The sequence below is a fragment of the Cebus imitator genome, unplaced genomic scaffold, assembly GCF_001604975.1.
Source record: "Cebus imitator isolate Cc_AM_T3 unplaced genomic scaffold, Cebus_imitator-1.0 Scaffold48, whole genome shotgun sequence".
NCBI lineage: Eukaryota > Metazoa > Chordata > Mammalia > Primates > Cebidae > Cebus > Cebus imitator.
This window is the reverse complement of record NW_016107363.1, coordinates 870,672-882,760: the sequence shown is the minus strand read 5'-3', so window position 1 is coordinate 882,760 and position 12,089 is coordinate 870,672. Positions and strand designations below refer to the sequence as shown.

General features: G+C 42.5%; 1 protein-coding gene and 1 pseudogene across 6 annotated transcripts in view; one reads left to right on the top strand and one right to left on the bottom strand.

Annotated features, from left to right (window-relative positions):
* The window catches only part of PRICKLE2 (prickle planar cell polarity protein 2), a 364,780-nt gene that overhangs the window by 65,688 nt on the left and 287,003 nt on the right, over nucleotides 1-12,089 (bottom strand). For all 6 annotated transcript variants that reach the window (XM_017527345.2, XM_037738027.1, XM_017527347.2 and 3 more), the window contains 2 exons: nucleotides 4,158-4,271; nucleotides 1,154-1,291 (listed from right to left, as the gene is read on the bottom strand). In XM_017527345.2, coding sequence (XP_017382834.1) covers nucleotides 1,154-1,291; nucleotides 4,158-4,271 — 252 coding nt within the window. The remainder of the gene's footprint in view (nucleotides 1-1,153; nucleotides 1,292-4,157; nucleotides 4,272-12,089) is intronic.
* LOC108303492 overlaps nucleotides 4,548-12,089 on the top strand; it is an 11,896-nt pseudogene continuing 4,354 nt past the window's right edge.

The following is a 12,089-nucleotide window of genomic DNA, read 5'->3' as shown; positions in this document are numbered from 1 at the left end:
AGTCGCTCCCCCATCTTATATAACTGAACCTTCTCACTCTGCCCTTCTGAAATCTCAAAAAGGGCCTCAAATGACATCTGCTTCCCTTGGGCAGCATCTCACCTCCTCTTTGTCGATCCAGTTAACATATCTTCAGTATTCAAGGGGTTTACGCAGAGCTTAAGGAGTTAGATAGGAATGTTCAAAAAGCTGTAGGACTTAGAGAAGTGCCAGGAATGACAATCAGCACTGGAAAGCCTGTGGCAGCTGAGAGGCGGGGAAAGGTGTATTCCCACCCTGCAGTCTCTAAAGCTCCTCTTCACCACAGCCTGAGCACTCAGCAGGAACAGAGGAGACAAGGAAATCCAGAATCCTGAGCTCAGTGAGGTCCCAGGGAGAATGCCTTTTCACTCCCCTAAACCCACTCTCACCTGTTCACAAACAGCTCCTGTCCATCCATACGACTGGGAATGGCTTTATGCACTTCAATAAGGAACCCTCAAATCCCGGGAGAAGATCATTTACCTCCCCTTTAAATGGTTCTGGTTCTGGGATGATCCTGGGAGGGAGGCTGACCCTGGCCTGGGTCAACTCCATTTTCTTAAGGTCTACTTTTAAAATATACATCCATCATGTTGCTGCTCTGCTCAATCCTTCCAATGGCTCACCCAGAACTCTGACTTTATCTGCTGGATTCTCTCCCTTCACTCCCTCTGTCTCAGCCCACTGGCCAACTCACTGTTCCTTGAACATAGCAGACACCCTCCTGTCTCAGGGCCTCTGAGCTGGCCATTCCTTCTGCCTTACATTCCCTCTGTCCTAAAGTCTGCATGACTCACTCCCTCTTGCACATCTGGTGCACATCTTTGCTCAGATGTTCTAAGTGGGGTATTCCCTACCAACCTTCCTTAAAACTGCAGCCTCCCCACACATCCAGTACATCCAAGTCCCCTTCATTGCTGTTTTTTTTTTCTATTTTGTTGATTATATTTATTGTCTGACTTCCTCCCCTAGACTCCGACTCCTTAGAAGGGTAAGACAAAGCTTTCCCATGTTTTGTTCACTGCTGTATCTCAGGCACATAGCAGGGACTCAATAAAACAATTGTTGGATGAATGAATGAGTAAAAGGATGCCAGAACAATGCCTCTTCACTCCCCTGAATCCACGCTCACCTGTTCACAAATAGCTCCTGTCATGGTGACTGGGAAAGGCCTGACATTCCCGCGGCCCAAGTTTTCACGCTTCCTTTGGCTGCTGAAAAGCTTCAGCTCCCTCTTCTCTTCCTCATCCAGGGAGTTGCAATATCGAACCTGGATATACACAGACAGCATGGAAGAAGTCACCCTTGCTCCTTAAGACTCCTGAAGCCCATGTCTGAGTTTTCTTGTTAAATGTGCTCTCATTTGGTTTTATAGCCCTCACCTGAACTTTAACCGCAACAGCCTTGGAGAGACTTAAGATGAGTCTCTACTAGGATTGCTGACAGCCAAAAGAGCTTACCAAAGGCTCTGAATTCTGGAACCCAAGCCTTGGGCAGGCTAAAGGTTCTGTGACTGTTCCTTACCCTGACTGCCTCACTCTGCTCACCATACTAACATCAAATCACCTGGGGTGGCTCAGCTGCAAGGAAAGAGCTGAGAAGTTCTTCTAAACCGTAGGTATGATACTTTCATCTCCATGTGCCCATACAAGTGATCCCTGACATCAAGAATGACTCTAAGTAGGTGAGCCAAAACTGGTGTCGACGTTTTCGTGTCTCACAGCTTCCATTCTCCCGTTTAATTTTGGAAAAATAGGGAAACAAAGGTGTGAGCATGAGGAGTTGGTCCAGGCATCTTTGGAGCTACACAGAAGTCTCGACATGTTCATCTGTGTGGAGGAGGGAACAGCCTGCCTGCTAGGCTTCAGCTGAGTTAACTTGCAAGAGACATTTTCCTTCTTGTTAAATACAGAAACAGAATTAAGGGAGGAACATTAAAGATATTTGAATCCAGTATCTCCCCTTATTTATGCACACTTTGGGAATTGTGCCATATCCTTGTACTGTTATTTATTTAATGCTGTTTTTAATACTGACTCAGTTTTTTTGAAACTTAGATGCATCTACTTCAAAAGAAAGCATATTATGACTGTAAATGGAAAACTAATATCACCTGTAAAAAAACAGAAGACACCTAAATAAAATGGGAACAGGACCATGTTGTTAGATTCTAGCTGGCCATTTTGCTTGCAGGAAATCCTAAAAGAGATCCCTGATGCTCCTGTTTAAAAGTGGAGGCCAGTTTGAGTTAGAGAGAGATGAGACTCCGGCTAGCACTAAATTGAAATTTCCTCCTTGATGATTCAACCACTCTATCACATGGAATGAAATACAATTTAAAAGACAATAACTCTCTCAATATGTGGTTTCACTTTATTTACTGCCACGTCTACATAACAGCATATAACACACTTTGGGGAACACGGTCCCAATCCCATCTCCTGTCATACTTTGGAGTAATCTGGACATCAGAAAGGTTAACTGAATTGCTCGGATGATTTGTCATACAGATGGTTGGAGGGAAACCTTTGAACTAGGACTGTCACATCCTAATTTGAAAAGCAGTACAGTTGTGTATATCAAAATTGTCTTATCTGTGAAAAAAAAAAAGGTCAAATATTGACTTTAGAATCACAATCACCCCTTGTCCTCAAAAGGGCCATTTCAAATAGGCTAAATCTGCCCATTGGGTCACACATACTTAGATCCTACCAACAGGACGTTTTAATTTGAATGGTGTGTCTTTTCATAAAAGCGCAGTTAATCATAAACACAACAAACCACTAAAATCAGAGAAGAGGCAATCACTTCCCTCTATTAAATAAAAAGAGTAAAAGAAAAAAAAAAAAGAAGGCTTCATGTAAATGTCCCAGAGAAAACTGCAGTGACCTGAACAGCCCAGAATATACGGTTACACCACTGACATTTTAGGGACATGCTTTCAAAGGCAGGCACACCCTTCCTGCTTGTAAAAACCCGCATTTTCACTTCCAAATTAGTTAACTGGGCATCAGGTTACAATGTTTGCTTTCAGCTTTAAAGGAAAACACATTGTTTATATTTGTTTTATGAAGTCTGAAAAAAGCAGCAGGGAAGAGAATCATAGCTCTCTTTCTAGGGAATTACTTCAGTTTTAAAGTTTTTGTCCTGCTTACTCAAATGTATTTCTGAAGCTCTCAAATTATCCTCTTTTCTTCTAATGTGGGAAGATAAGACTGAAAAGCACTCACTCATTTCCCCTGGGATGGAGCTGCTAGGATCCAGCTTGTGGGTGGGAGAGTTGGTAGAAAGCTGGTGTCCAGCTCTCTAAAGGGGCCATTTCTCCTATCGATTTAAAATTATATTTTTATTTTAAATGCAGTCAGACTCAAGTAGACAGTTCAGTTCTGTAGGATTACTAGCTTTAAAAACCAGATACTTGAAAATGAATTTCTAGCTTATAAACTGAGTTCCTTCCAGCATGATGATCTTTTAAAATCATGTTTACAAATTTCTCTTTATGATCAATCAGATTTCAAGCATAAGAAATGCCCACTTACAGTGCCATGTTTCTGGGTTCAGTAAAAAGGACCGTCTGCTGGTCTACACTTTCAAGAGTACAAAGAATGATCTTGGCAAGTCAGACTTCACCAAGACAAAACCACAGATGTTCAGAGCTACAAATCGGGACATGCAACTTCTCCTGCAGTGTGGTGTAGAAAACATGCACACTCATTTAATATGAAATGATGCTGAAAATTCAAGAGAGTCACAGAGTTTTTGCAGGGCTTGAAGTGGTCCGGAGGATCTCAATCATCTCCCCAACATACACAGACAACCCATGCGGCATCTTCTTCAAGTAAGAAAACTTGGAATCACAGCTTTCAAATTTTAGTGCTCCCTGGTTACCCCCAAATTGCTAGTAGTGCCAGGCACAGAGGCCAATCCCATTCATAATGAGATTCTGCTTTTTTAATAATACTCACTAGAAGTAAATAGTTGGCCAGTTTATTTTGGCTCTAATTAAGGAAGCTAAAACCTAAAATAAGTTGCCAGAGTTCTTCTTTGGCTATCTCATTGATCACAGATTATTAAAAAGGTAATAATTCAGAGAAAATTCTAAGAAAATTCTGCTTAAGCCCCCTCTAGCCCCTTACCTCATTGTCATGTGGTGGCAGCTGGTGTAGTAGCTGCTTGATTCGCAGTTTCTCTCCAGGACTGTTGACATAAGGGACTTTCTCTTCTGGGAGACAGCTATAGTACTGGTGAACCTGAAGGACAGAATGCATACAGATAACTTGGCCGTTACTCAAATTGCGTGCCTATTCCCATTTACTGGGAAGATGATGCCCCCAGCAGGATGCAACTGACTTCTGAAGTCCTGACCCTTTACGAAAGTCAACAGCAGATGAGTTTCCTATGGTAAGCAGAGAAATTCATCCGTAAGCAAGAGTCAGGCAAATCATCCATATCTGGGAATTTTCCCTCTCTCTGTGAGGGAAAAACAAAGCCAGTCAATTTTCCTAGAAGCAGAGAATTCAGCAAACATGCTGGTGAACCAGAGGGTAGGGCTTTCTCGGCAGACTCCCCTGAGAGCTGGCTTTACCATTTTCTCTGTTAGTCTCCAGCATGTGACGAACCTCCCTAGCCAAAGGGATATGTCAGCACCTGCCTCGGCAATGGAGTCAAAGCCAGTCTTTGGCACTCGGCAAACCCCTAGGTACCTCAGCCTCCACCTACATTTAAAGCCCTCCAGGTTTCAAGCCTTTTGTAAGGCAGGCAGCAGCTGACATCCATCAGAAATAGACTCAGTAAATCTGGGATGCAGAGCGTGTAATTAAAAATTGTCATTAACATGAGGATTTTTGCACACCCTAGAACATTCCTATTTATGACTGTTAGGACATATTCTTGTACTTTATGAGGCTCATTGAACCCTAACAACAACTGGGGAAAGCACCAAGCAGCTAATTTTGCCTGAGAAAAGAAAACCGACATTCTACCATTCAGCCACATGCAAAACTAGGAAAAAAAACCTGGCTAATACAGGAGGTATGTCATATGGGAGCGGCACACACACAAAAAAAATCCCACAAGCCCAGATGACATCATGGAAAATATTCTCAAGTATCTCTTATTTAGCAACATGATCACCTTTTGTGAAACAAGGCATTCATTCAACAAATGGGGAAGATGGAAGACTGGGGGCTCCGATTTCATCATATTTGGCCAGGCATGGTGGCTCACGCCTGTAATCCCAGCACCTTGGGAGGCTGAGGCGGGTGGTTCACCTGAGGGCAGGAGTTTGGGACCAGCCTGGCCAACAAGGTGAAACCCTGTCTCTACTAAAAATACAAAAATTAGCCCAGCCTGGTGGTGCATGCCTGTAAACCTAGCTACTCTGAAGGCTACAGCAGAAGAACTGCTTGAACCTGGGAGGCAGAGGCTGCAGTGAGCTGAAATCGCACCACTGCACTCCAGCCTGGGCTACAGAGTTAAACTCTGTCTCACCAAAAAAACAAAAACAAAAACAAACAAAAAAACCCACCAACCAAATAAAAGAAAAACAAATTCATCATATTTGTTACATTCTACAAACTTGGTCTAATTCCTTTGCATTTAAGGATCTGTGGGTATGAACACATGTTCTGGGGATGCTGGGGTGAAGAGTTGCGAAAGCGCTACTTTAATCTCCAGAAACTAAGTCATAAATGGTAGAAGAAGGGGTAAAAAGGCTTTGTAATGATGAGGCCTTAAAAAATGTGAAAGCTATCTTTATTTTCATAACTAATGATGGTAACCATTCACCATCATGAGCCTATGATCCTTTTAATCAAATCCCAGAGGCAGCTATAAAAAGAATTCTTGTCCCAGACTAGCTAGATTCCCAAAGGCAGGGGCCTATAGGCAGCTGTCAGAGAGCTATGTGCAGGGACAGGAATGAATAGCTCTGGGTTTCAAAGGCACCTCACCAGTACTCTGAGAAGAAGCAAAAGCCCAGATCACTAGTTAGTTTGGAATTAGAAGCTGGCAATTTGCCCATCAGAGACTGGCATAGCAATCCATCCTCAGAAGAGTCCCTGTGCCATACGCCTCATCGGACAAAGGCCAGGTATAAAAAAGCGGGCCTAGTCTCGTGTCTTGGGGAATGGACCTTGATTCCTAAGTCAGAAGATTGCTTATAGAAAGGCCTGGTTCCAACATTACTTTGTCATTTTCACAGTTCCCATTGTCGTTATAGAACATTAGGGAGAACTGCTAATATGAGATAAAATACCGTGGATGCTTGAAAATGCAGAGTCTAGTTGCAGTTCCACTGACCCTCCTGTTAATCACATCTAATTACTCACACACTCCCTGTCCATTGCCTAGAGCAATCAGGCCTGAGAGCCCTTTTGAACCGGTACTTTGAACCAAGCCCTTTCTGATGCTAAGGCTGGCCCAAGTCGGAATTTTCCTTGCACCCTCTACAGCATGGCTGGTGGATCTGAACCCTGAGTCAAGGCTCTGTTGTTTCCTATCTCTGGGTTCCTAAGCAAGTTACGTGGCTGTTCAAAATACTCATCATAAGAGTGTGATGATTAAATGAGAGTGTAGGCAAAGCAAGTAGCTCTCAACGACAATAAATAACATGAATACGTGACAATGGTTACACTATCAAGCCTGGCCTACTGTATATGGAACAATCCAGATGCTTCTTGGACAAGGTCTTGCTCTGCCACTCAGGCTGGAGTGCAGTGGAGTGATCATGGCTCCCTGTAGCCTTGACCTCCTGAGCTTAAGTGATCTTCCCACCTCAGACTAGCTAAAACTACTGGGACATGCCACATGCCTGGCTAATTTTCAAATTTTTTTTGTAGAGACAGAGTCTTGCCATGTTGACCAGGCTGGTCTCGAACTCCTGGGCTCAAGTGATTCTCCTGCCTTGGCCTTCCAAAGTGCTGGGGTTACTGGTGTGAGCCACTGCATCAGGCCCACTTTTGGATGCGTAGCAACATTGTTGGCTTGTAGAGTGAGACCAAACCCTGAAGCCACTTAGATTAGTCAAAGCAAGAAAAATAGGCTGCAAGGAATAGAATGGTATTAAAACTAGTTTGACTTCAGGGGGAAAATGGCAAATTGTTATAAAGGTATGCTTTTTTTTTTTGGTAAGAAACCTTGCCATGTATATAATAGGGTCTCATGGAGGAAGAGAATGTGCCACTGGAAGGTGATCGTACCAAGTTTCTGTTCTCTGAGCCCAGTGTCCTCTTACCTCTGCTGTCTTCCTGCATATCTGCTTCTCACATTCTGAAAGGTTAAGGTTTCCCAAAGTACTTGAGTTTGCATAGCATCAGTTCAACAGCCTGCCCTAGAGTGACTTGCTTTTCTCGATTCCAAGTTCCCCAGAGAAGGTTCCTGATTACCCCGTCTTAGGCAGCGTCCAGATTCAGAAATGAGATTAAAGACATTCAAAATACTTTGAAGACTGGATGAACCCCAATGTAACATGATTGAGTGAAGGTGAAGTGATAGAGAACTCTGGAAAAACTTAGGAGTAAATAAGTTCCTTGGTGTGCTGAGATCCATCCTAAAGACTGAATTCTGAAGTCAACAGAGGCAGTGACTACTCTTTGGGAACACAGCTCTATATTTCCTGGACATCTTTTGTCACCTTTTATAATTCAAGCCTCCTGATAACTACTCAAAATTATTCCAATAATTCCTCAAATATAGAATGTGTTAGAATATCTTCTCACAAGGCAACTAATAATTTGATGGATGACTTAAGAACTTACCTATGTAGCAAGAAACTCCATTTCTAAAATAAATCAGTTAATATTAATTAACAGCCTACCAAATCGCTCCCATGCCACATAGTAGGTGATGTGGCTTGCTCTGAGGAAGGAGAATGAGTTAGTCCTTTCAGGACTTTCAATCCTCTTCAAAGCCCATAGAAGTCCAGGTAAAAAACGCATTCCTCTAATGTTAGCTTTGCATCTCCTCCTGGTGTTTAGATGTTGGACTTTTGAAGGTTTCATCAAGCAAAGGGGATTAACAGATGGACAGGAGTGAGGGAGAAACAGCTCTCCTGAATTATCTGCCTGGATACAGGAATGCTGCCTGCATTTTCCTCTGGCATCCTCCGCAATAAAACTACTGCATAGCCCAAAACAAACGCCAAGCAAACCAAGGGTAATGGGAAAATACTGAGTATACTTTCTGGCAATACAAAAATTAAATTTGGCACAATTCCTGAAAATCCTGCAGATTGTTCATTTTAGTCCAAACATGTTTCACTTGTTCATTTTTTTAGAGTAAATAAGCAAATCCAATAGAACTTTGTCAATGATGATCATTACCAAGCTATTACCCACTATGCTGATAACCGTATTTTTCATCCTGTATGTACTGAGCATGTTTCTTCAAAAGCACGTCTGTTGAATGTGCTAGAAACTTTGTTCCATTTAGATATTACCAGATAAAGGTGTCTGGCTCTACTTTTCCCCTAAACAAAAGCATTTTGAACACAATAACTGGCTTATTAAAATGAAATCGCTGAAGGCTTTTATTTAAGGTGTAACTCTGCAACAGGAAAGGTTTGGCAGCAACTTCGGTGTATGTCAGACAGATCGCAAGTGCTTTAGTCAGTGCGCAAATAAAGTCTACAAAGCAAAGCCTCGCCCAGCTGGAAAGATGAGGCGTGTTGGAAGGAACTGCACATTTGATAGCATTTCTGCCTGGGCAGAAAGATGGGGGCTGGAGAATCAATGACTGTATTTGGGAGAAAAGCGTACTAAAAGTAAGCTGATTTTTAAAAAATAAGTGTGCAAAATACTTTATTTAGAGCAATGGTTCAAACTTTAGCTTGCATCAGAATCAGCTGGAAGGCTTGTTAAAAGAGAGATTTCTAATTTAGTAGGCCTGGGGTGGGGACCTATAATTTGCATTTCTAACTCCTCTTCAGGTCCTGCTGTTAGTCCAGGGACCACACTGAGCTTTAGAACTGTCTACTGTTTTCTATCAACAATCAACCTTATGCAGTTGCCAGGCCAATGGTAGGGTTCCCATTTTCTTCAAGAAATCTAGGAAGCCCAGAAAAGGAGAGAGAACTTGTTGAACCTCATCCAAAATTTTTTTTTTTTTGAGACAGAGTCTCGCTCTGTCACCAGGCTGGAGTGCAGTGGTACAATCCCGGCTCACTGCAACTTCCGTTTTCCGGTTTCAAGCAATTCTCCGGCCTCAGCTTCCCAAGTAGCTAGGACTGCAGGCATGCACCAATACACCTGGCTAATTTTTTGTACTTTTAGTAGAGACGGGGTTTCACCATGTTGGCCAGGATGGTCTTGATCTCTTGACCTTGTGATTCGCCCGCCTCAGCCTCCCAAAGTGCTGGGATTACAGGCGTGAGACACCATGCCCAGCCGACCTCACCCAATTTTTCAAGTGTCTCCTTCCATATCTAGATGTAAGATTCAGCAGGGGATTCCACCAGCTCTGGCAAGAACAAGAAATCCTAAGGGCAAAGTGCTCACATTTTTGGGTGACAACATTTTCCATATCAAAAGCATCCTTATTTTTTTTAGAGCAGTAACCCACAAAGAAGTTAGACTTTCTTGACCGATTTCAGAATCAATTGTTCTTTACCATCTAGATGGGGAGGGGAGTACAATCTTTTGGCTTCCCTGGGCCACACTGGAAGAAGAAGAACTGTCTTGGGCCACACATAAAATACACTAACACTAATGATAGCTGCTGAGCTTAAAAAAATCCCCCCAAAAATCTCATGATGTTTTAAGAAAGTTTATGAATTTGTGTTGGGCTGCATTCAAAGCTGTCCCGGGTTGAATGGGGCCTGTGGAGCATGGGTTGGACAAGCGTGATCTGAATGAAGGAAGGGGTCAAAGAACTGTTGACTTATTGAGTGACCCTAAGGCTTGAAGTGTTTTAATATACAGTATTTCATAAACTTTTCCCACACCATGGAGGTGGGTATTTCACACTCAACAGACTGAATATCACATAAAAAGTGACAGAGCCACCTTTGAACATGACTTCCCCATTCTCTCCTTCTGTTCTCCTTTATCAAGAAATAAAGAGACTGAAGAGACTGGCAGATGGATGGGAAAGAAGGAAGAAAAAAACCAAACCATCCCCAGATACAGTAGATTCCCAATAGGTCTGCATGGCTGACCACAGAAATGATGAACACATTTTCCTTTGGTATTCTTCAGGACATAACCAACACACATCTCCCAAATAAAGCCAAAATGAACTGACAATAAGTGAAAAATCTTCAAATTACACAGTCTTTCCACAACACCAGGGCATGATGGTATAAGGGAGTTTTGGCAGAGAACGTTTCCCACCTATATCTATTTTTTTTCTTCCTTAACAAGAATACCTCCATTTTACTGACAGCATCAATATACTCAGCTAAGAATGATATTTCTGCACCTCCTTAGTGGCTACATGTGGCCATATATATTCTGGCCAATGACATGGAAGGGTGTGATTTCTAGAAGAGCTCTTTTAAAGTAGGCCAGGCAATTGATAGCCAGGACCTTTTTTTTGCCCATTCCCCCATCTTTCCCCTTCTTGTCTAGAATATAAACACAATGGCTAGACCTCCAGCAGCCACCTTGTGACATGAAGTACCTTACAAATGGGAATGGAAGCTGTAACCTGAGCATAGCAGGACAGAAAGTTATGAGCCTGAACTTGAAAATTCTTTTATTTTTATACTATGGAGCCACCAGACCAACCCGGGATTGCCTCTGTCTGAACTTCTTTTATGAGTGAGAGAAATAAACTGTTTTTTTATATACAGTCTGTGTTGCTAGGAATGAATGCAATTCCTAAGTGATACAGCAGTGGATTTTCAAACAGTAGCATACTTTACAGTCATCTAAGGCCTTTGAAAAGATAACTGCCATTTTCATCCCTCTGGGCTGAAAAGGAGGCCAGAACTGTGCATTCTTAACAAACACCTGACACCACACCAGAAGAAACACTAGTTTAAGGAAAAGGCAAACACAACCACAAAGTAAAGGCCAACCCTCCTGAAGTGTAATGTTGGATATGAGCTGACACATTCAGAAGGTTTTATGAAAATCCAACTTAACCCAGGGACTAATTCGAATACTGGGCCTTTATTTCATGATTCCCCCTCACCTGCAGTTTGAGAAGCTTGGAATCTTGTTTAATCTACCTCAATTTGGGGGGGTAATATCTAATATGCACCTGAGCATCTCAGAAGGCAGGTTGTACAGAGAAGGGAAAGACGTTGCCTGAATTTGCTGCACGTGGTGGTTTTTAAAAAAGTACACAGTGGTTCCCAAATGGGGACCTGGGGGACCATCGGGTAGCATTACAGCTGTGAGCAAATAGGGATGGGCTGCTCGTGAGGGTCCCTGTGTTCATTTTGCACCTATTCACCAGAATTTCATTACCCAAGCAATAGGAGAAAAGTGCCATTAAGTGGCATTTAAGAGGTGAAATTGTACCAAGTTTGGCTCCTTCCCTTTTCTCCTGGAGCCCACATTATAATTTTAATTGGTTTACTCAGGAAGCAATTTAGAAAACAACAGTCTAATGCTTAATGCCTAAACAATGTCTCTATCATGTTAAACTCCCCTAGGATTAGGATCAAAATCAGAAATAAAAGCTCATTTGCAGTATTTTCAAAGAAGAATCGTTCAAAGATGCCTTTCTTTTGTTCATACTTGATGTCTAATTCAACAGCAATTCTTATTGAATGTAGGTTCAAAACATATGCAGAATCCAGTCATTTTCTACCACGCCTGAACGACCAGTCTAGCCATGACTTAAGTGTTTGCCTGAGCTATTGCTGCGGCTGCTTCTGGACCCAGCTTTCATCTTTGTGCCTCTGCAGTTGAGTCTCCATTTAGCAGCAATAACAACTCTATTGGAATATGAACGAGGGTGTGTCACTGCTCTGCTCAAAACCCTGGATGATCTGGGTGCAGTGGCTCATGCCTGTAATCCCAGCACATTTGGAGGCTGAGGCAGGATGATTGCCTGAGCCCAACAATTGGAGACTGGCCTGGGAAACATAGGTAGATCATGCCTCTACAAACATTAAAAAA